The 27,960-nt window shown below is 51.2% G+C and overlaps 1 protein-coding gene and 1 pseudogene across 3 annotated transcripts; one reads left to right on the forward strand and one right to left on the reverse strand.

Annotated features, from left to right (window-relative positions):
- Window positions 1-232: 232 nt before the first annotated feature.
- QRICH2 (glutamine rich 2) lies at window positions 233-27,503 on the forward strand. 3 transcript variants are annotated; one of them, XR_010384554.1, is made up of 19 exons: window positions 233-1,227; window positions 1,378-1,470; window positions 2,669-2,728; window positions 12,322-15,805; window positions 16,239-16,324; window positions 16,865-16,962; window positions 17,463-17,577; window positions 20,325-20,579; window positions 21,324-21,446; window positions 21,532-21,606; window positions 21,794-21,958; window positions 22,078-22,199; window positions 22,809-22,874; window positions 23,136-23,237; window positions 23,857-23,965; window positions 24,444-24,591; window positions 24,955-25,042; window positions 25,784-25,912; window positions 27,291-27,366. XR_010384554.1 is itself a non-coding variant. In XM_064495504.1 (19 exons), the coding sequence occupies exons 1-19, from the start codon at window positions 706-708 to the stop codon at window positions 27,491-27,493; spliced, it is 6,138 nt and encodes a 2,045-aa protein (XP_064351574.1). In that variant the 5' UTR covers window positions 233-705; the 3' UTR covers window positions 27,494-27,503. The 3 variants fall into 3 exon arrangements, 2 of the variants coding, with proteins under 2 accessions (XP_064351574.1, XP_064351575.1); XM_064495504.1 differs by having other exon boundaries at window positions 23,857-24,060; window positions 27,291-27,503; XM_064495505.1 differs by lacking the exon at window positions 25,784-25,912 and having other exon boundaries at window positions 23,857-24,060; window positions 27,291-27,503.
- On the reverse strand, window positions 9,886-10,470 carry LOC135323173 (cytosolic 5'-nucleotidase 3A-like; annotated as a pseudogene).
- Window positions 27,504-27,960: the final 457 nt, after the last annotated feature.

Here is a 27,960-nt window from a genome sequence, read left to right on the forward strand (position 1 = left end):
TCCCGGGCCTCTCTAGGTTAAGGGACGGCTGGAATCTAGGTGAACTGGGGAGGGCTCCACCCCACCCCCCACCCCGAAGTGATGTGTTCCTGGTACGAATGCCTTGCCCCCGCCCCCCACATTGCAGTCGGTCTGGGGAAGCATCTACTAAGAACAAAAAGGGGTGGCGCCTTGGGGTACGGCCAAGGCTTCCCCGGCATTTAGGTCACGTTCTCGTGTTTGGGATGGCTTCAAGTACGGGGAGTCCCTGCAAGGCCCTGACTTCCCGCCTCCGCGCGGGGGCCGGCTCTCCGCGGGCGCGTTCTTCCGCGGAATCCACGGGGCGCGCAGGGGGCCCCACCACAACCGGGCAGCGAACGGCGCTGCGCACCCCGTTCTAAACGTCGGCCGGCCGAGACCCGGCGCCAGGCGAGGGCAGTCCAAGGCTCGAGACCGAAGACTGGAGATCGGAGGTCAGACGGCAGAGGCTTGGGCGGTGCCCGGACGCCTCCCGGGAGACGGGTGCCGTTTCCCAGGGTCGAAGAGTGGGAAGCCCGGTGGCCGGGCGCTTCCTCTCCATCCTTCAGGCGGGCTCCAGGCCGTGACTGGTGCTCGGCGTGGCTGGACCCAGGGGCAGGGGGCGCCCCAGGACCTTACAGGGGCCCAGAAAAGCCCCAGAGGCGTGGCGAGCAGTGAGGGGCCCAGGACGGCCCCAAAGAGGGCACGATGCTGCCTGCGACGGCAGCCCCCTCGGTCTCCCTCCGGGAGCTGGCCGACCTTGCCATCGGCACCCCGGAGGTGGGCGCCGTCAACTTCACGGCCCTGCACACGCTCATCGTGGCCATGCTGAAGAACCTCAACCTAGAGAAAGTGCGGATCGACTTCCAGTCCCTGTTGCCGGAGCAGAGCAGCTCCTTGGAGTCCGCTGGGCCCCCAAGCAGCACTTCCAAGCTAGCTGTGCCCAAAGAGAGACGCAGGAGCAGTGTGGGCAGGGCGCAGCCGCAGGCGCTGGAGAGCCAGGTGAAGGACCTGGGTGGGCAGGTCCATGATCTCAGCCGGCAGCTCAAGACCATGGGGAGCCAGGTGCAGGCCATTGTGGCCCACGTGCAGCACCTCACCGGTCAGGCAGGCACGCTGGATGAGAACGCCCGGGACTGGCTGGAGGCGAAGGAGATGGCCTTGCTGATGCAGGGAAAGGCAAAAAAAGAGGCCACGAAAACCAGGAAGGACAGCCAGCCAGTCCCCCAGGTGGGCACGCGGGGCCTGGGTGGGCTGTCTGCCGCCTCCAGGCTGCTCTCTCCTGCCCCTGGAGCTGAGCCCCAAAGGTGCACCAGGGAGGAGGCGGGAGCAGGGAGGCACTGACCGCGGGTCCCACAGGGCCCATGCTCTACCTTGCAGGGCATGGAGCTGCTCCAAGAAGTCATGGAAGACATGAAAATCCTGAAGGAAGCCCAAAAAAAGGCGAAGGAGTTCCCCGAGTTGCAACCTGAGGTGAGGGTGGTGGGGATCCCACCTTGGGGAGGTGGGTAGCCCTCCCTCCCCTCCACAGCCTCCTTCCTCTGTCTCCGCCCCCTATCCCCATTTACACAGAGGCTCACCTGTCACTTGTCCGACACCCAAGCATCCTGAACCGACCCAGAGAGGGGCTGACAACTCAGAATAGTCTTTGAGTGAATTCCCTTCAAACTAGAATAAAGAAATAAGGTGGTGGGTGTTGAGAGACAGAGCTCAGTCCAGGAGGAGGGGGCTGGGATGGAGAGGGTTCTTAGTCACCACACCCATTCCCTCATCCACAGCCCGGGCAGGCAGCACCCCTCTCACTTGGATCTTTGTTTCCTCGGAGGGAGAAGCACAAATCCCTCAGCGTAAGCATTTTCCAACGCACAGGAGAGACCTGAAGCGTGTCAATTCCAGGAGCTACCAGGCAATGCTCCTGTTTCAGGCCCATAAGAGGCCCAAGTAGGGGATTAGAGCTGGAAAAAAAGGAGGCGCAATTAGGGAGAGGCTGAGAAGAGAGACTTGAGGGAGAAGAAAAGCTCAGAGGAGGCGGCGGCCAAGGCCCTGGAGGGGACCCTCACAGATCCCAGGTGCCCACCTCAACTCAGGTTTTTAGACCCTAGCAGGTCTCATTTTTGCTCTGGGACGCTTTTCTAGAGTGTAGTGTTTTTAAGTTAGGGGTTGTAGACTAAAAGCTTGTTTTACCTTTAGGTTCATAGATTCTGGAGGTTTGCAGAAGTTATGTAAGGAGCCACTTAAGTTTCCGCAATTCGCTTTGGGTTTTTTGAGGTACTTCTCTCTTTAAACAACACAGGCATTCAGACGCCTTGAAGTACCCAGTCATTTTTGTTCTTGAGAGTCAAGGTCAGCCTCATTCAGCAGTGCTGGGATGTCTCCCTAGTGGGCTGTAAGAAATGCATCCCAGGACCAAAGAAATGCTCCCGCTCCCATCCCTGCATCATCACTGCTCTCGGCATTCTGTTCCCCGGTACCAGCTCAGCACCCTCCACTTCTCTTCCTCTTGTTGGCCAGAAAGAGAACGGGGAGTTGGGCTCACGAGCCTTCTCTTTGCCCTCTGCTCCTCTAAGATCCACGTACCCCCTTTCCTCTTCTCCCTTGTGTGTGTTCGTGTATGTGTAGGGGCCACAGGAGGGGCTGCTTTGATTCTCAATCTCTGAACTCTTTTTTCCAGAAAATGCTCCAACGGATTGACGAACTGGAGAAGATAACTAGAGACCAGGACGAACTCCTGGTAATTTCAGCTGGTTCTGTGGGAAAGGGCCCTCCGGAGGCGGGGGTCTAGGGGTGGGGGAGAATGGTTCCCCATAGCCTGACCATCTCTCTCAGGGCTCATCCAGACTCCCACCCCAGGTGTCTGCCTCCCTCCAGGGCAGGGTGTTATATGCCCTCTGCTTCTTGGGGTGCTGCCCCTGGAATGAGGGAAAATTCTTTCCATCCCTACCCAGTGGTCCATCCGGGGCTCACATGGGACAGGAAACCAGTCACCCAAGACTCACTGGTTACTTGAAGGACAGTGACTTCTTGAGGCTGTGGAAGGACCCACCCAATCCTAAACTGTTCCTAAATCTTCCTAGGATTAAACTAGGTGTGTGCTTATGTGTGTGTGTTGTGTGTTTGGTGTGTGTGTGTGTGCATGTGCATGTGCATGTGTGTGGTCTATCACCATCAGGAATTAATCACCCGGAAGCTGAGTATGATGCCTGCTTCAGAAGATGCCACCATGGTCACCTGGGAAGAGCTGGAGCAGGCGATTACTGACGGCTGGAAGGGCTCACAAATGGTGAACAAAGTGGGCAGGGGCTGGCAGTAGTGGTCTTGGGGGGGGCCCCCGAACCTCTCCCTTTTATGGCTGCATAGTATTCCTTTATGTGGCTATTTGTCATCTATTTCACAAGTTTTCTATTAGGGATACTTTTAATGTTTTTCTCCAATCTTGTAACAAACTATGCTTTGTAAGATAAATTCCTAGAAACAGAATGCACACCTGTGCTTTGGCTAGCATTTGCCAAATTGCCTTCCATGAGTGTGTTTCCAATTTGGACCCCCCCACCAGCAACGTAGGAGAGAGCTTGCTTCTCAATATCCCCACCGGCACTGTCTGTTGGCACTCACTTGTTTTCAGTTTGGCCAGTAGGTTAGATTGAAAACAGTATCTGAGTGTAGTTTTGATTGGCTTTCATAGCTTTTCAAAGTTCCTCAACAGTCTGTCCTGAAATGCACAAGTCCCTTCATTCTTAGTGGTCAGAGGTGACCAACCCTGGAAATAAAACCTCTTCAGGGAGCTTTTTGCTGACACTGACTTGTACACACCAGGTGCATGCTATTCTGTACACAGGTTAACTAAATAGTCTTCCAATCCCCAAGCGTCATTCATCTGAATAAAACAGGTATTTTTATTCAGGGCAAGGATCAGCTGCCCTTTTGGTGTTGACATTCCTCTTCCAGTGGCTTTGTGTATCTGGGTCACTCAAAAAATGTTCACATGCATGTACAGACGCGCAGGCAGAAGAGAGCGAGCCCTTTGGCGCCACCAAGTGGCCATCTGGGGGCATGCCGTTATTATCTGGGTACTGACACCCTTAAGACCTATGCATAACGTAGACATCAGCACCTCTAGACATTTTCACTTCTCCAGAGACAGGGAAGTGTCAGGGTTCCGACAGTTTCTCATAATCATGAACATCCCCTGAAGCAGATGAGAATATATATAAGTAATTAAACAATTTTTGAGAAGCAGGGCAGCAGGTAATGAAAATTTCAGCCCTTACACGGACCATAATGAAAGCAGTGGAGAGTCACACTATCTCAAGTTGCAAAAATACAACACACTTGAGCCTCATTTGTGCGTGTGTGTTGGTGGTGGTAACTAAGGCAACTGTGAGGCGCACCGTCCGCCTGCATCATAAGTGAGAGCCAGGCTGGAAGGGGGGACAGTGAGTACAGGGGACTGGGGGAGTGGTGAGCACAGAGGAGTAAAATTCCATACTGGGAGAACCAGACGTGAGGATGGAGGCTGCATCTGTCCCTGGAGCAGCTACAGTTACAGGAGCTCAGAACTCGTGTGCAAGATGCCTGTCGCAGGACTTGAGCGTGTGAGAGGGTATGGACTGCTTGCTTCCAAGCACACGTTCTGGCAGCCGACAGGGCAGTTCCTCACACCTTTGTTCACACACCCAGGGATGCCGCTGCTGCTGCTCCCACTTCTCCTCCTCTTCCTCCCCCCGCCTCTTCCTTCTCCTCATCCTCCTCCTGGTACTTCTAATGGTCAGAAAGAATGAATGACTTCCTTAACCAGGAAGACCCAACCATTTTTCTAGGATTTCAAAGTGTTTGTTCTGTGAAACCATAGCTTTGGTTTTAGGCACTGTGCTAAAGTGAATAATGGTCCCCAAAGATAACCACGTTCTAATCCCAGTGGCCAGTGAGAATGCACCACCAGTGGGGTGGTTGCCAGCCTCACCTTGGCCAGGGAATCCCCTAACAATTGATGCTGGCCAGGGGATTTGGACCAAATTGCAGATGACATTTAAGATTATGATCACTGGAACTTGGATCCTGACTAAAAATGATTGTCACGGGGGTGCCGACACAGCCTCCAGTTAGCATTAAATATACCCAAACGAGAGGGCACTGGGGCCATGGCTAGCTGATTTATGGAGAAGCCTGAGTTTTTTCCCCCCATATTTAAAAATTGACTTTTTATGTTCATATTTTTTAAATAGACTTTGTTTTTTTAGAACAGTTTTGGATTCACAGCAAAACTGAGCAGAAGGTACAGAGATTTCTCATACACCCCCTGCCCCCCAACATGCACAGCCTCCCCCACTATCAATGTCCCCTACAAGAGCAGGACATTTGTTAGAGCTGATGAACCAGCAGGGACACATCATACCCCCCGAAGCCCATAGTTCACATTAAGGTCCACTCTGGCGCTGTGCAATCTATGGGTCTGGACAAATGTATAATCACGTGTGTCCGTCACTACGGTATCACACACAGTAGCTTCACAGCCCTAAAAAATCCTCTGGGCTCTGCCTCTTCATCCCTCCGTCCCTCCAACCCCTGGCAACCCCTGATCTTTTCAGTGTCTCCATAGTTTTGCCTTTTCCAGAATGTCATATTCTTGGAACCAAACAGCACGTAACCTTTTCCAGATTGACTTCTCACTTAGTAACATGCATTTAAGATTCCTCTGTGTCCTTTCATGACTTGATAGCTCATTTCTCTTCAGCGCCAAGTAATTGTCCATTGCCTGGATGCACCACAAATTGTTTATCCATTCACCCACTGAAGGACACCTTGGTTGCTTTCAAGTTTTGGCAGTTATGAATAAAGCTTCTGTAAACATTCACGTGCAGGTTTGGGGGCATAAATTTGCAATTCCTTTGGGTAAATACCAAGGACCATGATTGCTGGATTGTGGTAAGGGTATGTTTACTTTTTGTAAGAAACCTAAACTGTCTTTTGAAGTGGCTGTATCATTTTGCATTCCCATCCCATGGGAATGAATGAGAGTTCCTGTTGCTTCACATCCTTGCCAGCATTTGGTGTTGTCGGTGTTCCAGATTTTGGCCATTCTAATAAGCATGTAGTGGGATCCTGTTTTAATTCACATTTCCCGGGTGACATTCCTCATGTTGGTAATTTGTGTCTTTTCTTTTTTATTCCTGATCAGTTTGTCTAGAGGTTTATCAATTATATTGACCTACTTAAATGCCTAGCTTTTGGTTTCCTTGATTTTCTCTGATTTCTGTCCACTGCTTTCCACTTTCATCTTTACTGTTTCCTTCCTTCTGCTTGCTTAGGATTTAATTTGCTCTCCTTTTGCTAGTTGCTTAAGGGGCAAGCTGAGGCCATTGATATGACCTTCCTTTCTCCCAGGATTGGCATTCAGTGCTGTAAATACTTCCCTAAGTATTGCTCCAACAGCATCCCACAAATTATGGTATATATTTCAAGATACTTTCTATGTCGCTTTTGATTTCTTTTTTAATCCATGATTTACTTAGAAGTCTGTTATTTTGTTTCTAAATATTTGGGGGGTTTTCAGGGATCTTTGTGTCACTGATTTTTAATTTAATTCCACTACAGTTAGAGAACATAATTTGTACAACTTGAATCCTTTTGAATTTATAGATGCATATTTTATGTCCCAACATATGGTCTATTGTGGTAAACATTTTGTGTGCAATTGAAAATGATGTGTCTTCTTAGGGTTAAGCTGTGTCTCCCCAACCCCAACCCAAAAGATGTTGAAGTTCTAACCCCCAGTACCTGTGAACATGACCTTATTTGGAAATAGAGTCTGCAGATGATTAAGATGAGGTCATTATGGTAGACTCTAATCCAGTATGACTGTGTCCTTATAAGAAGGGGAAATTTGGACAGAGAGACAGACAGACAGGGAGAAAACAATATGAAAGCATAGGGAGAATGCCATCTACAGGCCTGAGGCTACCAGAAGCTAGGAGAGAGCATGGGACAGATTCTCCTTCACAGCCTCAGGAGGAACCAACCCTACTGACACCTTGATTTCAGACTTTTAGCCTCCAGAACTGTGAGAGAATACACTTCTGTCATTTAAGTAACCCAGTTTGTGGTACTTTGTTATGGCAGCTCCAGAAAATTGATACAACATTCTTGCTGACTTCCTGCTTGCTTCTATCTATTATTGAGAGAAGGGTATTGAAATGTCTGACTATAATTGTGGTTTTATTCATGTCTCCTTGCAGTTCTATCAGGTTTTGCTTTACGTATTTTGAAAGCGCTGTTATTAGGTGCATAAACATTTAGGGTTGTTATGTCCTCTTGATGAATTGATTTCTTTATATTAGGAAATAAGCTTTTTAAATCCCTAGTAGTAATCTTAGTTCTGAAGTCTACTTTGTCCGATATTAGTATAGTGATTCCAGCTTTTTTTTTTCTTTCATAGGTTTGACCACAGTATATCTTTTTCCATTCTCTTTAGTTTTTACCAATTTATGTGTCTCTAAATAATGTGTGTTTATTATAAGCAGCATACAGTTGGGTCTTACTTATTTAACAAATCTGACAATCTCTGCCTTTTAATCAGGCTCTCTAGATTATTTACATTTAATACGATCATTGATATAGTTAGGGTTGAGTCTGCCATCTTGAGATTAGTGTTCTCTTTATCCCATCTTCTTCTTGTTCCTTTTTCCCTCTTTTTCTGCCTCTTTTGAATTATTTGAGGTTTTTTTTGTAAACTTCTTTTGTTGGTGTATTAGCTAAAACTCTTTGTTATTTTAGTGGTTACTTCAGGATTTATAAATTTATATATCTTTAGATTATCACAATTAGCCTTCCAGTGATATTAAACCACTTCACAAATAGTATAAGAATTTTACAATAATATACTTCCAGGTGCCTTTATTCCTGGGAGCAGCAAACTTTTCTGAAAGAGCCAGGTAAATATTTTAGGTTTTATGAGTGATGACGGTCTTTGTCACAAGTACTCAGCTCTGCTGTTATGATGTGAAGTCAACCAAGAACAATGCATAAATGAATGAGTGGATCTGCGTTCAGATAAAACTTATTAAAAACCAGTGATGGGCTGGATTTGGCTCAGGGGTGATAATTTGCCAACTCCTGCTTTATGCTACCGTTGCCATGCCTTTTACTTTTACATGTGTTATAAACCTGCAGTACATTGTTTTTATTTTTGCTTGGTCAGTTTCCTTTTAGAGAGATTTGAATAATAAGACAAGCATCTTATACATCTGTCCATGTCATTACCATTTCCAGTAATCTTCATTCCTTTGTGTAAATGCAGATTTCCATTGGTATCATTTTGTGTCTGCCTCAAGGATTTCATTTAACATTTCCTGTAGTGTGGGTCTGCTGTGCATGAATGATTTCAGCTTTCATATGTCTGGGAACACTTTTATTTGCCCTCTGCTTTTGCTGACCTAGTTGGTTTATAGTGTAGTTCAAGTCTACTTCCTTGTTGGTCTTCTGCCTGTTTGTCCCGCCCCTTATTGACAGCGGGTACTGAAGTCTGCAGCTATTACTGTTGGAGTAGCTGTTTGTCCCTTTAAGTCTGGCAGGTTTTCTTCATGTATATTAGGGCTCTGTTGCTAGGTTCATATATATTTTTCAATTGTTAAGTCTTCCTAATGAGTTGATTCTTTCATCAGTATAAAACGTCTTTTGTCTCTAGTGATAATTTTGTCTTAACAGTCTAATTTGTCTGATTTCAGTACAGTCACTCCAGCCCTCTTTCAGTTGCTGTTTGCATGGTTATCTTTTTCTATCCTTTTACTTTCTACCTGTTTTTTCCCCTTAAATCAGGATGTCTCTCATAGACAGCATACAGTTTGATTATGTGTAGTTTCTTTCTCTTTCTTTCTTCCTTTCTTTCTTTGTTTCTTTCTTTCTTTCTTTCTTTCTTTCTTTCTTTCTTTCTTTCTTTCTTTCTTTCTTTCTTTCTTTTGCTTTTCATTTCATGTTTATTATCAGTGTTTTAATATAGAACATTTTGTAATGATTAGTGACATGTGGATACCAACATTTTTTTGAAACACCAAGTACCAATATTTTCTGGAAAATAATGATTTTTCCCAAAACAAAGTAACCATGTGTACCACAGTTTCAGGAGATGTTTACCATCAACACAATTCAACCAAACTACAAAAAAAGGGCAGGACTTAAAATCATGCATTTTATTTTATCACTTCATAAAACTTCTTTTCAACCTTCTACAAACTTTGCCAGTGTATGAAGACTCCTCAACAATTTTGTGATAACATAAACCACTACAAAAACCACTTGGGAAAAGTAAGGAGTTGTCTTTCAAATTCTGGCTTAAGATTTTTTTTCACCTGTTAAAAAAATATGGTGAGGGGTATATTGAGAGAGAGGGGTGGAGAAAAAGAAGCTTTCAGTTAGTTCATGGATCCAAAATGTCTTAAAATACTTCAGTAGTGTAAAGGGAAAATGTCAGGAGCAAGAATATACTATAAATTAGAGTCTTTCGGCAAGATGAACAGATGAGCAGTTCTGGTATCAATTACATCCAGAGGAGAGAAATCTTCTTGAAGAATGCCTGCTTATAAAATCTGTGTAAGATAGACTTAGCTATCTCCCATGACTCATCTTTTTTAAAACAATATTGTTTAAGTCCATGGCTTTCTAAATCTCATCCCCTCTGATGTGTTCCATGTTGGCTATTCTTTTACTTATTTAGTTTTGGTGTAGGGAGGGGAGGTGGTTATTGGGTCTATTTATTTATTAGTTTTTTTTTTTTCCTTTTTTATTTTAATGGAGGAACTGGGAATTGAACCCAGGACCTCATGCATGCTAAGCCCGTGCTCTGCCATTTGAACTATACCCTCCCCCTGTAATGCTGGCTATTCTGTCTCTTATTCTTTAGCCTCCTTGAGGGTCTCCCAGCAGAATTATGTTCTTATCTTTTAGTTGATTGAAATATTCTGTCAAGTCACCATCATGTTTCTTAAAGTCATGAATTAGGTCTCCTTTAAGTCCTTTGAGTATACCCCCATTTTCATCAAAATCCATGAAGTTGGACACTACTTTGACATTTGGAGAATACACACCAGCTTGACGGATAACTTCCTTTAGTACATCACCGATACCAGCCGGAAATATGAACAGAGGAAGACTGTGGTTTGGGTGCTTATCGAAGACATTGTTAAATCTTTCCTTGAGTATAACATCACATTCTGCCTCAATTTCTTTAAGCTAAGCTTTTAGTAAAGCTGTGCGACGGCAAGCTACGTGATCCTTAGATTGCCATTCTACTACGTGAAGACATTTCTCTTCGACAGTAAGAACAGAATCTATTTCTACAGCATAATACTTTCTCTTTAGTTGCAGTAACTTTTTTCGACATTGTGATCTGTAGCCAGTTTCCAGGTGTCAATAACGTTATGACATGCTGGGCATCTTCCCTTCCTGGGAAAACCCACTTAGTGTCATATCAAAGTCTGTCATTGTCTGAAGTTCGCCAGCTCCTCCTGTGGTTAAGACCACACATAATTTCTGCTGCTCTTGTAGGGTTCTTTATATGAACTGAACTTTTCTGAAATTCTGATGATGACTCATCATTTCTTGGTTATCCCGTCTTCCTTAAGCTACTGTGAGTACCTCTGTTCTTGAATTTGTCCTAGAAGAGCAACACAGGTGGCAAGCAACATCCAGAGATGCAGGGATTGGATACAGCCGTGTCGATGATTTGGTCTTCTGCCCTGTCTTCCTCTTTAAGGTGAATATGTGCTGGGTCAGCACCACGGCTGCCACTGGGGTCACAGACACTGGCGCTCCCACTGTGCTCTCCTCCTTGGCTGCCCAGTCCATGGACGGAGCCCCATGTGCCTCCAGGCCCAGAGAGGAAACTTCAGGCCTCCTGGATCATGGTTTTAAATCCATTCTGCTGACCTCTGCCTTCCAATTGGAGTGTTTAATTACTGATCGAGTTTACATCTTCCATGTCACAATTTGGTTTCTAGATGCCTTCTCTTTTTTGTCCCTTTATTATCGTCTTCTTTTGTGTTAAATACGTGTATGCTGGTGTACCATTTTAATTCCCTTGTATCTTTTACTGTATATTTTTTGAGTTTTCTTAGTGGTCCGTAGCCGTGTTCAGTGTAGGGCTGATTATCCTCTAGTTCTAAGGCAGCATCTTTCTGAGTCCTCTGCCCCGAGTGATGAGTTTCTCCAAACGAGCTGGTAGAAACAGGCTCTGTTCCCAGCCCCATGAGAGTCTGGGCACTGTTCCCTCCAGCCTTGCAGATGGTTCTTTCCCCAGTCTGGGTAGTTTTCTCACACGTACATGTTGGTCATTTCTATGCTGAATACCCAAGGGAGACTCTCTGTGGGTCTGCTGAGTTGTCTCTGCGTGCTGCTCCTTTCTCCCTGATTCTCATCTTTGTGTCCCCCCACACAGGGAGCCTGCTGGGCCCTCCTCGAGTCCCCTCCCTGCACTACAGCCTGGGAACTGTCAGGTCAGGAAGCCGACACAACAGTAGAGCTGCCATATTTTGTCTCCCCTTCCTGCAGGGATTGCTAGCCTTCATTAGCTGGTACCCAGTGTCTAGAAAGCCACTGTTTCATAGTTGTTGCTTTTGGGTTGTTGTTGTTGTTGTTACAGACAGGAGGGTAAATCCAATCCCAGTCCCAACTGGAACTGGCTGAATTCCAGCCCAATTACTCCATTTGGGCTGGAAATGGGAATAATGCATCTGTTTGGTTTTTTTTTAAGAGATTCTTAGTTTTCTAATGTATGAATGTACCATAAATATGTCGGTCTCCTACTGATAATCAATTTTCATAAATAATGACGCAGACTCTGTCTTTCATATATATCCTTTTGTGAGAGTTCATACAGAAAATCCCCGTCTGTGGACTTTCTGGGTTTGTGCTTTATATTTCTCAACATATGGTTTACTTGCCCTGCAGGGTATACATCTACCATCAGCAATGGGTCATTGACGGGGTGGACTTTATATTTTCAACTTAAATTCCTCATGTCCTTTATTTGCAGACTCAGTGAGTGTTGGAGTGGATCACTTTTATTTTGTAGGTTTCCCCCTGTCTTTTATGAGGGAAATCACATATTATTATGCCATTTACAAATGTGCAGATTCTCAAAACTCTGGAGAACTATCCTTCAAGAATGTCCATGTCAGCCTTTGTGTGTCCAGTTTAGTTTGGGGGACAAGATGGTATTTTTTTCCAAGAGCTCTAAATCATCTTCGTCAGATACTCCAGATTCTCTTCCCTCCAACTCTTCTGATGAGTACTTTTTACTTATAGTTACTGATTTCTTTCCTCTTCCTCCACCAGGTCTCAGAGTCATCAAATGGACTTCCTAAGCACAAAGCACAGGCTTCCATAACATCAAATGATACAATTCCAAGTGGAGCCTTCACCAAGCATCCCAGTATTGACCGGACTATGGAGTCTGCCAGTGGTTTCAGCACAGATAAGACCTTATCAGGAACCAGCATCATAGAATACCCCTCTGATAGGGTTACTGGCAGGGAACGAAGCAGAGGTCCCTCTGCTACTGGGTCTCTTAGTAGAGATCAGCACTCAAGGGCCCGTGATGAAGCTGGCCTGGCCAAACCCCATCACCCCTCTGTGTCCCAATTCAGAGCAGAGTCAGATCATCGCGGGACTAGGGAGCAGGATGGCTTAGCACATCTGCGAAGAGAGGAACGAGAGGCACACCTTGGCCCATTTCATCAGGACGTATCCTCAGCCTCCTTGGCCAGAGATCGGCATCATCACTTGTACCTGGATCAGCACGGGCGAGCGTATGTTAGCCAGGGTCAGGTCTATGCCAGCCCAGAGCAGTATGGATTCGGACCACTTGGCGTGGATCAGCTTGCATCTCGACATCCTAGCATTTATCCACATGGGGTGGTACCCTTCAATGTGGGTCAGCTTGGAGTGGTGCCACCCAGAATGGATGAGCAGGAATTGGTACTACCTGGCATGGTTCAGAGTGATATAGTACCACCATTGGTCCCTGGCAGAGATCAGCAAGGATTAGAACTACCTAGTACAGATCAGCCTGGTACAGTCCCACTTCGCACATATAAGCCTGGTGTGATACTTCCTGGCACAGAACAACGTGGTCTGAAACAGCCTGGCATGGATGAGACTGGTATGGTACCACTTGGCATGGATGAGCATGGATATGTGCCTCTTGGCATCGATCAGCATGGATTTGTATTACAGCGCATGGATCAGCAAGGATTGGTGTCACCTGGTTTGATAAAAGTTGCTGCAGATCAGCAAGGTTTTGTACAGCCCAATTTGGAAACATCTGGCTTCATACAGCCTGGTGCAGGTCAGCCTGGTTTGGTGCAGCCTGGTGCAGGTCAGCCTGATTTTGTGCAGCCTGGTGCAGGTCAGCCTGGTTTGTTGCATCCTGGTGCAGGTCAGCCTGGTTTGGTGCAACCTGGTGCGGGTCAGCCTGCTTTGGTGCAAGTTGGTGCAGGTCAGCCTGCTTTGGTGCAAGCCGGTGTAGGTCAGCCTGATTTTGTGCAGCCTGGTGCAGATCAGCCTGGTTTGGTGCAGCCTGGTGCAGATCGGCCTGGTTTGGTGCAGCCTGGTGTAGGTCAGCCTGGTTTGGTGCAACCAGGTGCAGGTCAGCCTGGTTTGGTGCAACCTGGTGCGGGTCAGCCTGCTTTGGTGCAAGTTGGTGCAGGTCAGCCTGCTTTGGTGCAAGCCGGTGTAGGTCAGCCTGATTTTGTGCAGCCTGGTGCAGATCAGCCTGGTTTGGTGCAGCCTGGTGCAGATCGGCCTGGTTTGGTGCAGCCTGGTGTAGGTCAGCCTGGTTTGGTGCAACCAGGTGTAGATCAGCCTGGTTTGGTGAAGCCTGGTTTGGTGCAGCCTGGTGCAGGTCAGCCTGGTTTGGTGCAAGCTGGTGTAGGTCAGCCTGGTTTGGTGCAGCCTGGTGCAGGTCAGCCTGGTTTGGTGCAGCCTGGTGCAGGTCAGCCTGGTTTGGTGCTGCCTGGTGCAGGTCAGCCTGGAACGTATCAGCATGGTTTGGTGCAGTATGGTGCGGGTCAGCCTGGTTTGGTGCAGCCTGGTGCAGGTCAGCCTGGTTTGGTGCTGCCTGGTGCAGGTCAGCCTGGTGCGGGTCAGCCTGGTGCAGGTCAGCCTGGTGCGGGTCAGCCTGGTTTGGTGCAGCCTGGTGCGGGTCAGCCTGGTTTGGTGCAGCCTGGTGCGGGTCAGCCTGGTTTGGTGCTGCCTGGTGCAGGTCAGCCTGGTTTGGTGCAGCCTGGTGCGGGTCAGCCTGGTTTGGTGCAGCCTGGTGCGGGTCAGCCTGGTTTGGTGCAGCCTGGTGCGGGTCAGCCTGGAACGTATCAGCATGGTTTGGTGCAGTCTGGTGCGGGTCAGCCTGGTTTGGTGCTGCCTGGTGCAGGTCAGCCTGGTTTGGTGCAGCCTGGTGCGGGTCAGCCTGGTTTGGTGCAGATTGGTGCAGGTCAGCCTGGAACGTATCAGCATGGTTTGGTGCAGTCTGGTGCAGGTCAGCCTGGTTTGGTGCTGCCTGGTGCAGGTCAGCCTGGTGCGGGTCAGCCTGGTTTGGTGCAGCCTGGAATGTATCAGCATGGTTTGGTACAGCCTGGTGTAGATCAGCCTGGTTTGGTGCAGCCTGGTGCAGGTCAGCCTGGTTTGGTGCAACCTGGTGCAGGTCAGCCTGGTTTGGTGCAGCCTGGTGCAGGTCAGCCTGGTTTGGTGCAAGCTGGTGCAGGTCAGCCTGGTTTGGTGCAGCCTGGTGCAGGTCAGCCTGGTTTGGTGCAAGCTGGTGCAGGTCAGCCTGGTCTGGTGCAACCTGATGCAGGTCACGTGCAATCTGGAGTGGATCAGCATGATTTGTTACAGCCTGGTACAGGTCCACAGAGCTTTTTTCAACCTGGTGTATCTATGCCTAGCTTGCTTCCACCAGGTCTGGCACAGCCTAGTGCATATATGTCTAGTTTAGTGCAGCCTGGTGCCTATCCACGTGGTTTGGTCCAACCCGGTGCCTATCCACGTGGTTTCATGCAGCCTGGTATCGATCAGCGTGGTTGGGTTCAACCTGTAATAGAACAGCATTGGTTGAGGCAACCTGGTATAGATCAAGGCTTGACACCACTAGGCACAGAGCTTCATGGTTTTTCAACATCTCATGCAGATCGTCGAAGTTTTATATCACCATACCCATACCAGCATGGTATGCTACCTCCTGGCAGAGATCAGTATAGCCAGGTGTCACCACTCCTGTCAAAGAGTCAAGGCTTGGCATCACCAGCTAGAGACCAAGAGGGTTTGGTACCAACAGAGACTTACCGACAAGGTTTGATGCATCCTGACCCAGACCAGCCTGGCCCAGCACCGTCAAGCACAGGTGTGGGATCTGCACAGCAGGATCAGGGGCGTTTAGAAACATCTGCACCACATCAGCGTGGCCCAGGGTACCAGGGTATAGATCAGCATGTCCAGGTAGATTTGAATCCAGATCAAACATATGACTCAAGCAGACCTCCAGTTTCTGTTCAGACTTCCCCAACCCAGCAGGCCCCCTATCTCAGGAGCACACAGTCCCTTGACTATTTCCACCAAGGCTCATCAGATAGGAGTGATATTCAGAGTGAGAGACACGATTCACTGGATAAACTGGCTCCGAGCTTCCCCATGGCGGTGGAAACGTTTCGTCTGATGGGAGAGCTTATAGGCCTCTATATGGAGCTAAAGGAGAACATGAAGGATCTGGATGAGGAACAAGCCGGCCAAACCGACTTGGAGAAGATCCAGTACCTGCTGTCCCTGATGGGTGGGTGCCACGTGCCCGGAGGAGCGGCCATTGTCCTCCTTAGTTGATTTCGTCCTCGCCCCCTGGCCTTAGCTCCTGGCAGCTGGGCCTCTGCCTGAGTCCCTGAAAACAGCACTTTCATTATTAGCCATTCTGGGTTCTCCCCAAGACTTCAGGGTCCAAAAGAAACAATTAAACCAGTAGGCGTGAAGGGGTCTTTGTCACTCTGGAGAGCAGCTGGGAAAATGTTGGGGCAGGGAAAACAGTCATATTGGGTTGGGCAGGGAGAGAGAATGTTGAAAAATTCAACTTAACCTTTGCACATTCACAACTCTAGCTCCAGAGAATAATAAGAGTTGGGTGAAAATTGAGGGTAAGTTGTCCCCTTGCCCTGGGGATTGGGAGCCCACTGGAAATCTCACCCTTCTGATGCTAAGGCCACTGTTCTCCATAGTCAAGAAGACCATACCCGCTGACCTGCTGGAACAGCTGAAGACTTTAAAGACCTTGACCAAAGAAATTCAGCAGGAAAAAGCAAAAGTAAGGGAGGGTCTGCCTATTTGGCCTTTGAGTGCCAACAATCCCACTTTCCATTTGTATTTTGATGGATTACACAGCCCTTTCACTTACACTGTTATCTCACTGGATCTTTAAAATCCCCTCAGATGGGGAATGCACCTTAGGTGTCATCGTGTTCATTTCCTGGATCCAAAACCTAATATTCAAAGCTGTTCAAATTCAGTTGAGCCAACAAGGAGGCCCAAGCTCCTTTCATTACATGTGGCCATTTCCACTAAAACCCACTGTCACTGGAGTGGCCTTGGAGCCAAGTTTGTGGGACAGTCTGGGACCAGCAGTCACAGTGAGGCCCTGCTAGATCTCCAGTCATTCTCATAATGCCAGTTATCTATCTCTGTGGGATGGATGGATGGATGGATGTCAGGAAGGGGCCTTGGGTTTTGTCAGAGGATTGGATTAGGATTAGCCGGTGGGGCAAGGGGCTTGCTTGAGCTGCAGAGGTACCTTAAGAAAGCAGAGATTTCAAGCCTGCTTGACCCTCCTTTTCCATTGGGTTTGTAGTTGGACCGGATGAACAGAATCCTGGAAGGTGATGGGAAGCAAGAAATAGGGAAGGAGGTGAAAGCTGGCCAGCTGAGCCTGCAGCTGGGGATCCTCAGGTAAAACCCCCCTGCCAAGTGCAGCTGTGTCCCGGCATCCCATGTTCTCAGCCAAGTGGGTGACAGCAGCTTTTGGTTCACTCATCCCGGAACTGACCCCTGTCTTTGACCCGGATCATGTCTGCTCCCCATGTTGTCCATAGCTAGTTCAAGTTGCCGGTGGAAGTTTCCCAGGTTCTGAAAACAGCTCAGCACCCGGGCTTGGAAGAGCCAAAAAAAAAAAAAAAAAAAAAAAAAGCTCCTTAGACTCTGTCCCTAGTTGGAGGCTTCAGAGCATTTGCTAAAACCCCGAAGAGCCTAGGTCTCACCCTCTCAGGCCAGCACACTGGGCACCCACCTCCAGGACAGGCAGGACCTTGGACTCCTTAGACAGAGCCTGCTGGAGGGGGGCGTGCAAGAGCCCCAGCCTCCATCCTCCATCCCTGACGGCCAGGGCGCTGCCCTGTGGGGCCCAGGCCCCTGGGTTGGTGGTGGGGCCCGACCAGCTCTCTTGCATGCAGGGTCACTGTGGCTGACATTGAGAAGGAGCTGGCAGAGCTGAGGGAGAGCCAAGAGCGGGGCAAGGTCAGCATGGAACATTCAGTCTCCGAAGCCTCCCTTTACCTGCAGGATCAGGTGAGGATTCCACACTCTTCAGCCATAGGGGCTGGGGCCTTCCTCAGAACTGGCTGTGGATGGTGGGCATACTTGACTCTTACTTGATACATAATTTGCAAATATTTTCTCCCATTCTCTGGGTTGTCTTTTCACTGCCTTGATAGTGTCTGCCTTTAAGTCTTGAGTGGTGCTATCCTTGGTCACCCCAGAATGTTCCCGGTGAGGAGTGTCTGGACGAGGAACAGCCCTCTGAGGGTTCGCAGAAGGGTCAGAGAGGAAAAGCTACTGGACCCAGAGGGGCCCACTCTTCAGAAGAGTGTAGGCTGTTCTGTGGCAAGAGTCTTGCTGAGCTCAGGCAAAAGGGAGCTTGGTTGAAAGTACATACAAGTACAGGAAATTGGGGAAAGTGGAATTTCCAGGCCAAGGGGGCAGTCTGGCCCGGGCCGCTAGCTGTCTGTCTGTCTGAGTCCTCTTTTGTGTTTATCTTTGCCTCTGTGTCCCTTTCCTTATCCAGCTCTCTCAAATACGCCCACATTCCTCTTCCCTTTTGCAATCTCTCAATCAGCTTTCTTTCTTTTTTTTTTTTAATTTTTCCCTTCCAGTTTTATTGAGACGTAATGGACATATGGCACTGTATACTTTTTGTAGGAGGGAAGGGGGTAATTAGGTTGTATTTCTTTATTTGTTTGAATGCAGGTACTGGGGTTTGAACCCAGGACCTCATGCTTACTAGGCGCACGCTCTACCACTGAGCTATGCCCTCCCCGCTCAGTCAGCTTTCTTATCTCTCACACACGGTCCTAAGTGGCTGCCCCAGTCCCTGCAGTGTCACACACTTCCAAGAAAGGGGGCCTGAAGTTGGCTCAGCCCCCCTCTCTGAGCCAGGAAACACATCACTTTGGCCAGTCCAGTGTCTGCCCAGGACTAATCATTTATGGGGATAAACAGGGACCATGGGATCCAGAAAAGAGCAGAAGGGCCAATGGAAGGAGTTTATTCTCACCCAGACCATGAGACCCATGCCCCCAGTGGTGGTAGTAGTAGCATTTATGACATGCTTTCCTTTTTATTAAAGTGCAGTTGATTTGCAATATTATATTAGTTTAAAGTGTACAACATAGTGATTCAATATTTGTATAGATTATACTCTATTTAAAGTTATTATAAAATAATGGCTATATTTCCCTGTGCTGTACAATACATCCTGTAGCTCACTAATTTTATATAAAGTAGTGCATACCTCATAATCCCCTACCCCTATAATGCCCCTCCTCCTTTCCCTCTCCCCACTGTTAACCACTGTGCTCTATACCTGTGAGTCTGTTTTGTTATATTCGCTGATTTGTTTTATTGTTTAGAGTCTGCCTATACGTGACAACATACAGCATTTGTCTTTCTCTGACTTATTTCACTAAGCATAATACCCTCTTGGTCCATTCACATTGTGGCAAATGGCAGAATTTCATTGTTTTTTATGGCTGAGTAATATTCTATTGCGTATATACACCCAATTTTCTTTATCCATTCATCTGTGGTTCGAAGCTTAGACTGCTTCCATGTCTTGGCTACTGTAAATAATGCTGCTGTGAACATTGGGGTGTATGTATCTTTTTGAATTAGTGTTTTCATTTTCTTCAGATTACACCCAGGAGTAGAATTGCTGGATGATAATTCTATTTTGAGTTTTTTGGGGAACCTCCATATTGTTTTCCATAATTCACATTTTACATTCCCACTAATAGCGTGCTAGGGTTCCCTCTTCTCTACAAACTTGTCGACATTTGTTATTTGTAGACTTTTTGATGATGGCTATTCTGACTGGTGTGAGGTGATATCTGACTGTGGTTTTGATTTACATTTCTCTAATAATTAGCAGTATTGAGCATCTTTTCACGTGCCTGTTGGCCATCTGTATATCTTCTTTAGAAAAATGTCTGTTCAGGTCTTCTGCCCATTTTTAAATCAGGTTGTTTGTGTTTTTGATATTGAATTGTATGAGCTGTTTATATATTTTGAGTATTTACCCCGGTCAGTCATATCATGGGCAAATATTTTCTCCCATTCAGTAGGTTGTCTTTTCTTTTTTGTCAATGGTTTCCTTTGCTGCACAAAAGCTTTTAAGTTTAATTAGGTCTCATTTGTTTATTTTTGCTTTTGTTTCCTTTGCCTTAGGAGACACATCCAAAAAAACCTATCGCTACGATTTATATCGAAATGTGTTCTGCCTATGTTTTCTTTGAGTTTTATGGTTTCTGATCTTACATTTAGGTCTTTAATCCATTTTTAAAGTTTTGTACATAATGTGAGAAAATCACTTTCTCTTATTGTTATTTACATGCTAGATGGGGACAGAGTGTGTGTGAACCCACTCCTCATGTCCCCACGGCCAGGAGCAGGGCCTGCATGTCATCAGGGTCCTCTAGGTCTTTATGGACTGACTAATGGACATCACCACTCTAGGATTTAGCTAGGGACGTTTCTCACATGGCACGGATGGGCTGGCGGCTGGAGGAAGGTCCGGAAGCCTCCTTCCTGCAAGCGCTGATGTCAGCATTAGTACTACACTCCCTGGGGTTCTGTTTACCATTTAATGGGTGGACATCGAGGACCCTGATGGGCTGCATACCCCAAGAGGCACAGAGGCTGCGGTGACTGCCTGGATCATGGCTGGCCAGGGGCAGAAGGCACATGCTAGCGGTGACAGTGCGGACGCAGTGTGGCTGTGCCTTGCTCATTGCCCCACTCCTGCCCTCTTGCCTGCACAGTTAGACAAGCTCAGGGCAATCATCGAGAGCATGCTGACCTCGTCCTCCACACTGCTGTCTATGAGCATGGCCCCTCAAAAGGCCCCAACACTCCTGGCACCTGGCCAGATTGACCCTGAGGCCGCCTGCCCAGCCTGCAGCCTGGACCTGAGCCACCAGGTCAGCACGCTGGTGCAGCGCTACGAGCAGCTCCAGGACATGGTCAACAACCTGGTTGCCTCCCGACCCTCCAAGAAGTCCAAGCTGCAGAGCCAGGTGATGCCGCTCGCCTCCCATCTGCACAGCCGCTCACGGCCCGTGGATCGGGGAGCTGCTGGTGGAGTCCCCAGGGGTGGGGTGTTTGGGCCTCAGGGCCACTTTTCCATGGTGGAGCCCTTTCGTGACCACACAAAAGTGCCTGGTTTCTCCCTAGGGTCACAGCGAGGGCAGCCACAGAGCTGGCTCTGGGGACAGGGGACCAAGCGGAAGAGCTGGCTCCATGGGCAGGGACAGCATGGCTGCCTGAGGGCTGGCAGTGCCGTTCACGTGCTTCAGGGATGCTGGCCGAGCTTTAGAATTCATTGCCCCCAGCTTCCCACTGGTCTCGTGGACCTCATCCTGATTCCCCTCCAAAGGGCAGGCCTGAGTCCTGCCTCTGGGATTCCAGAATTCAGATTCAGCTCAGGGCAGGTGGGGAGACTGTAGCCCACACCCCAACTCCTAGGGGCCCTGGGGCAGCTCACCACTCCTGGGCCTCAGGACCACCTCTACGCATCACCCCTACTGGTGTACCAGGTCCCTCGAGTCTGGTCCATGGGGAGGTGTCCGGTTGGGTGGACTGGGGGAAGGGCAGAGAGCCTCTCCACTGTCACTGGGAAATTGTGGAGGCCCCTGAGGAGAGCCAGGATGTGGTCCAAAGTTGGCCTGTCTGCCGGGTGATGCTTTAAGGGCTGACTTTCCAGGGGCAACAACACCCCTGAGAGTGCCCTAGGGAGCCTGCCTTTGTCCTTCCTGCCACAGGATGAAGAGCTGCTGGGCCACATCCAGAGCGCCATCCTGCAGGTGCAGGGCGACTGTGAGAAACTCACTGTCACCACCAGCAGCCTCATCAAGGACCATCAGCAGAAGCAGAAGGACATTGACGTGAGGCCTGGCAGGGCAGCAGGGGCAAGGCTGAGGCACGCCCCCAGGTCCTTGCTCCTCATCCTCTGCTCCCTCGGCCCCCCAGGTGTTGTACCAGGGTCTGGAGAAGCTGGAGAGGGAGAAGGCCAACCGGGAACACCTGGAGATGGAGATTGACATGGTAAGGCCAGGCCTGAGAAGCCACCTGTGTCCCAGGGAGGTCTCACTGCTCATTCTTCAAGAGGCCAGGAGAGGAGGGGAGCCCAAGGAGGATGTGTGCCCAGTGTCGGGGTTGCCACTGTGGGGAGTGGGGTCCCTCCATGACTCTCTCCCATCCCGTGGGGGCGCCTCGTCCTCTCTCCGGGCAGAAAGCCGACAAGAGTGCCCTGGCAGCCAAAGTGAGCCGTGTCCAGTTTGATGCCACCACGGAGCAGCTGAACCACATGATGCAGGGGCTGGTGGCCAAGATGAGCGGGCAGGAGCAGGACTGGCAGAAGATGCTGGACAAGCTCCTGGGGGAGATGGACAGCAAGGTGAGGACCAGGAGGAGCCTCCAGGGCCCCCTGGGTTGGGACAACACCACCTCCTCCAGGTCCTGCAGACCCCCACCTGCTTTCTCAGAGCTTCCCCGGTCCCTGGTCCCCTCCTGCAGCTGGACCGCCTGGAGCTGGACCCAGTGAAGCAGGCACTGGAGGATCGGTGGAAGTCATTGCGACAGCAGCTCAAAGAGCGCTCTCCACTCTACCAGGCAGACGAGGCAGCTGCCATGAGGAGGTGAGGCCCAGACGGGGTGAGGGCAGGCAATGGGCGGTGGGCGGGAGGGTCCCCAGAAGAGCAGCTCCGGCCAGGACGTGGTTTGCTCCCAAAGAATGGCTGATCCTGCTTCAGACTGTCCCACAGGAGGAGTTTTAGAGCCTGAAAAGTCTTCAAGCTCAGGCCAGATCAAACTACAGTGGAGAGAGGGAAGGGAGGGAGGCGGAAGGTTCTCTGGGCACAGCTGGGGGGGGGGGATCACAGTTCCCAGAGCTGAGGGCACTCCCCGGGGCCTGGCAGCTTGAGTCCCAGGATTTCCATTTGTGGCCGCCAGAGGGCCCCTAAGGCTTATGCAGCACATCTCTGGGGGCTCTTGGGAACCCTGCTAGCTTTGGGGTTGGACAGGTCAGTGCTGGATGTGTGCCCAGAAGCTGTGTGTCTAGGAGCTGGTGAGTTTCTGGGGAACAGGGCCCAGATCTGCCTCTGGTGGCCTGGAGCCTGTCACCTTGGGCACTGAGTGCCCAGCCTGCCTGGCCTGCAGAACACCAAGCCCCCTGGGTTCTCCATCTCTCCCATTCCTGATCCTCTGGGCAGGGCACTCACCCTCTGAGTGTATCCCCTCCCTCACAGGCAGCTCTTGGTGCATTTCCACTGCCTCTCATGTGACCGTCCCCTGGAGACACCTGTGACTGGACAGTGAGTGACCCCAGCTGGTGGCGGTAATGGGGGAGGGCACAGCAGGGCTGCACCTCCTCTAGTCCCTGCCTGCCTCCAACTCCTGTCCTCTCCTCTTTCACGAGTCCACTCCACTCCGTCTGCCGGGCCTGCTCCTGCCCCTCATCCTTCAGTCCCAGGTGGAAAGGCTCTGTGGGCAGGTGGAGTGTGGGGAGTGGGTGGTGGGCTTGGACAACGGGGTCTCTCACATTCCAACCCTCCCTTCTCCCTGGCCATGCCCAGAGCCATCCCCGTGACTCCCGTGGGCCCAGGCCTGCCGGGGCACCGCTCCGTCCGCCCCTACACGGTCTTTGAATTGGAGCAGGTCCGGCAGCAGAGCCGCAGGTATGGGCAGGGGCATCCTGTGCAGGGCTTCACAGGGGAGGGGTCTGGAGGGCCAGAGCAGGGGCATCTCCTCCCGGCTGGGAGGGCTGCTAGGGCGCTTTCTGAAGGAGCTCCCAGGAGAAGAAGAGTGCAGCCCTGGTCACACCTGCCTTTGGGTCCCTGCTGGGGGTCCTGGTGGGACATTGCCTCTGAGACCCCCCTTTCCCTGCTCATATCCAGGCATGGCAGGAAGGGAGAGGGGGTAGCTCGATAGTTGAATAGGGGGTTGTGTTTCATGCTCCCTGGGACTCCTGCCCTCCTCCCTGCAGCCCTTCCACCTCCTAAGGATGGAGTTTAGCGTAAAGGACAGTTTTCAAACTGTGCTTAGAGCCCCAGGGGTGCCAGGGGTGCGGGGCCTGGGTGCGGGGCCGATCTCAGCCCTCCCGCCCCAGTGGTAGCTGGAGGAGCTGGGCTTCTCTCCATCCAGCTCTCCTGAACGTTCCCAGCTCAGGAGCCTTCCTCAGCAAAAAGTCTGGCCCTGGTCCCTGGGGTTCTGCCCCTACAGGGTCCTGCTGGAAGGCGAGGACAGAGGGGGCCGGGTTCTGTTGAGCCTGGGCTCACCCCTCCCCTGGGCCCGCAGCCTGAAGCTGGGCAGTGCCGCCTTCCCCCGGGGTGACCTGGCTCAGATGGAGCGGAGCGTGGGGCGCCTGCACAGCATGCACTCCAAGATGCTCACGGACATTGAGAAGGTGCAGATACACTTTGGGGGCTCGGTCAAGGCCAGCAGCCAGATGATCCGAGAGCTGCTGCAGGCCCAGTGCCTCAGATCCCCCTGCTACAGACGGTGGGTGGCCGGGCCGGGCCCGGGAGAGCCTGACACAGGTTGTGCGTGTGTGTGTGTGTGAGTGAGTGTGAGGGAGAGTATGTGAGTGTGTATGTACTTGAGAATGTGTGTGAGAGTATGTGAACGTGTGAATACATGTCTTGCAATGTGTCTTTGTGCGGGAATGTGTGTGACTGTGTGTGTGTGAACACATGTGAGAAAGTGTGTGAGTGCGTGTGGCCCTCAGGATGGCCCTGCTGGGAGGCCGCCCTGCTCGCTGCCCTCTGCCCTCTGCCCTGTCCTCGCTCCAGCCATGGACCCCGAGACCCTAGAGAGAGCCACCCTCTTCCCAGGGCTGTCCCAGGTCACACCTGCTCCTGGTGACTCTGCCATCTTTGTCACAGGCAGCCAGATATGGCCGATCACACCTACTCGCCAGTGTCCCGGCACTGCGGGGGCAGCCACACGCTCACCTACCCCTACCGCCGCAGCCGCCTACAGCACCCACTGCAGGGCCTGTACCCCCCGGAGGAGGTCCAGATCGCCATGAAGGTCAGGGCGCTGCCTGAGGGTGGCGAGGGAGGGACCCCTGACATGACCATAGACACTCAGGTGGCTCTGGGAAAACCACTAGAAGTCACCTTCTCGGCCCTCGGCCCTGGGTCAGTTTCTTAACCAGACCCAGTTAAAGCCTCAGGTTCTTACGCTTTCCTGGGAAGAAGAATGCCACCCCGGCCACCCGCCCACCTGGCGTTACTGACTTCTGGCACTGCGGGCCCCCTTCACCCATCACTTGGCCCTGGTGCCCCCTAGAGCTCCCTCAATGGTTCTGAGCACTGTTTGGTGTCAGTGCCAAGGCAGGATGGGAGGGAAACTGAGTACCACATGGTAACGGATACCTGCCCACCTCCACAGCACGACGAGGTGGATATCTTGGGCCTGGATGGACATATTTACAAGGGACGGATGGATACAAGGTTGCCGGGCATCCTCAGCAAAGAGAGTGAGTGTCCAGCTGGCCCAGAGGCCCCTCAGCGTACTTGCTTGGGTCTCACAGGGGCTGTCCAGCTCCTGGAGGCCCAGGCACTTCTTGGGGCCACCTGATCCTGGCTGCCTTTTCTTCTAATTCCCTGACTCCAAATGTTCTGGTTTCCAGAAGCCCCCAGGTCCATGTTTGCAGGTGCAGGTGCAGGTGCAGGCGGGGAACAGCTGTCCAGTCGCAGCCAATTTGCTGGGATGTCATGGCCCCATCTTTTCTCGCCAGCCTTCGCCCTCAGGCTGCCACCCTGGTTTTCCTGCCTAAGCCTCTGTTCCCAGCATCACCGAGGCCAAGTCCTCCCCATTCTTCCAAACTAAAACTGCCCTCTCGTGAGCCCTGCATCCACGTAGTGAATGTTCCCTCCGGGCAGCTGTACCTGAATTGTGCCATTGATCACTTCCCACCGGCTCTGAAAGCATATGTGCACCTTTCTATTGCCTGCCCTCCCAACCTGTAAACCCGGGGTCAGAACTCACCCAGCACCTGGCACAGCCTCGTGTGTGTGGGCGGGACTCCAAGTGAGTGGGTGGATGGATAGATGGACAAACATATGAGTGAAGGAAGGGCTTCTAAGGGGTAGATCCAGGAACTCAGACAGAGAAGGATGCCAGCTGAGGCCAGCCGTGACCAGCAGCCCTCTCCCCACCCCCATGGGTCCCCACAGAGCTCCCAGAACCAACCCTCCCCTCCGCTGTCTCCTGGCAGACTCAGGAATTACAAAGCACAAGGCCAAGCAGTCCCGGCCCCATGTCCGCCAGCAGCGGTCCCTCAGTGACAGCAGTCATCTGCCCTCCCGGCCTCAGAGCGCTCAGATGCTGGCTGGCAACAACTCAGGTAGCTCCTCTCTGGCTGGAGGGTCCCTCTGGTGGCTCCGCCACTGCCCCCAGCCTTTCCTCCTTGGCCCGCCCGGCCCCTTTCCTGCCCGTGGCTGGTGTAAACCTTTATTTCCCTGGAGAGAGGAAGGCCTGGGAGCTGAGGGGTGGGATGGAAGGGAGGACAGAAAACCCACCATTACCGAAGGCTTGACAGGTGCCCGGTCTGTGAGGCTGATGCTCTGAGTGCCCATGTTTCACAGAAGGGGAAATAGGGGCAGGGCTGCTGCCCAAGCTCTGGCTCCAGGCCCAAGTCCTCCTCTTGCTCACGTGCTCCGGCTCTCCTGGAGTCCCCGCTCTCCCCAGAGGGGCTAAATCCTGCTTGAAAGTCAGGGGGTAAAGGCCCCCCTCGGGTACAGCCGCAGGTGGACGCCAGAGAGGGACACTGGCCTGCAGCCAGGAGGCTGCATCACTTCTGGATGACTCTGAGCACATCTCCCCCTTCTCTAGACCAATTTCCTCATCTGTCTATAAAGGGATGGTGGATTAGTGCCGCTCAGAGTTAGGCCCCACGAGAGTGTAAGAAAGGTGCTGACTTTCTTCCCATAGAACATTTTATACCCACAGTGCTTTGCAGATGCTTGTAGGAGGTGCAGGAGCCCCCAGCTCCTGCCCAGGCTAATAGCCCCAGGCGCTCTTTACCATCCCTTCCAGTTCCAGCACTCAGCAGGCGCCTGGCCGTCACGCTGCCTCGCCTTTAGTGAGGGTCCCTCACCAGCCAGGCCCTGCTGAGGAACTTTACACATATGAACCAATTTTAATACGCACACACATTAAAAGGGAGGGCTGAGAAAGCTGGGGCACAGAGAGGTCAAAGTACTTGCCCAAGGTCACACAGCAAGGAATTCAAAGCCAAGTCACCTGGCCCCAGAGCCAGGGCTGGTGACAGAGGGGAGACAGCATCCAGCAATGGACAGACAGCACAGGTGTGTGGCTCTGGCTCCCAGAACTGTTTCCTTAGGGGTACTTAGCTTTTTTCTCCCCAGTCCTATACTGTCTACTCCAAAGGCACTTACAATATTCTGGGAGCAGGAGAGAGAGGGTGGGTAGTCTTAGGGAAAATGCCTGCACCTATTTGTGTTAATACTGCCTAAATAGTCCCTGTATTAACAGAGGGAACGTTACTAAAGAGGCAGGCTCTTGGCCCCTGATGTAGGCTTGTTTATTTTTAACTCAGATACAAAAGCACTTTGCTTAGGGGGCTTGTAGGAGGGCTTGCCCCACTCCAGCATGAAGCCCCGGCTCAGCCTGGCTGCTCACAACTTCCCTGGGCTTTGGACAAGCTGGGGTGGGCGCGGGGAAGGGGGAGCAGCGCCATCTCAGCCCCTCCTGTCTCGCAGCTCCTCCTCAGCAGCGGAAAGACAGGCCCGTCTCCTCAGAGGGGCGCCTCTCCCAGCCGAACATGGCCCTCCTGCCCAGCCCCAGCGAGAAGGCAGACCTGCCGGCAGGGCTGGAGATGCACCTGGACGTGCCTCCCGGGGAGGGGCTCGAGGAGCCCACCCGGGGGCCGCGGTCTTCCACTACTCACCTGGCGGAGCTATAAATAAATGTTTAGGAAGCAGCTGGGGCGGTGAGGCTTCTCTGGTCCCGGCACAGGAAGGTGGAGTGGGAGGGAGGGGCCGCTTCAGGTCAGGCCTGCGGACCTCTTATAGCCTGAGGATTAGACCACTGCCCCCAAACAGATGAAGTTGTGCTCGGAGGGTGCGGGGGGCTTCGAGGGACGAGGAGGCAGCACAGGCCAGACCCCAGGCTCCAGGGACCAGCAGGCCGGTGAGGGGTCTGACCTCGACTGGACCGGGAGCTGTGGCCTTCTCTGGCTCCAGCCCCGTCTTGCATCTGGGGAGGCTGGCCTAGAGGGTGGCCCCGCTGACTGGGGCACACTGGAGAGACTGAGATGCATGATGTCTGAGCTCCTGGCTGGACCCTGGAGTGAAGGTAAGGGGGGAGGCTTGCCCGCTCCTGGCTGGGGGCAGTGGCCAGCTCCTGGCCCGGCATGCCTGGGAAGAGCGG

Source organism: Camelus dromedarius, chromosome 16, assembly GCF_036321535.1.
Source record: "Camelus dromedarius isolate mCamDro1 chromosome 16, mCamDro1.pat, whole genome shotgun sequence".
Classification (NCBI taxonomy): domain Eukaryota; kingdom Metazoa; phylum Chordata; class Mammalia; order Artiodactyla; family Camelidae; genus Camelus; species Camelus dromedarius.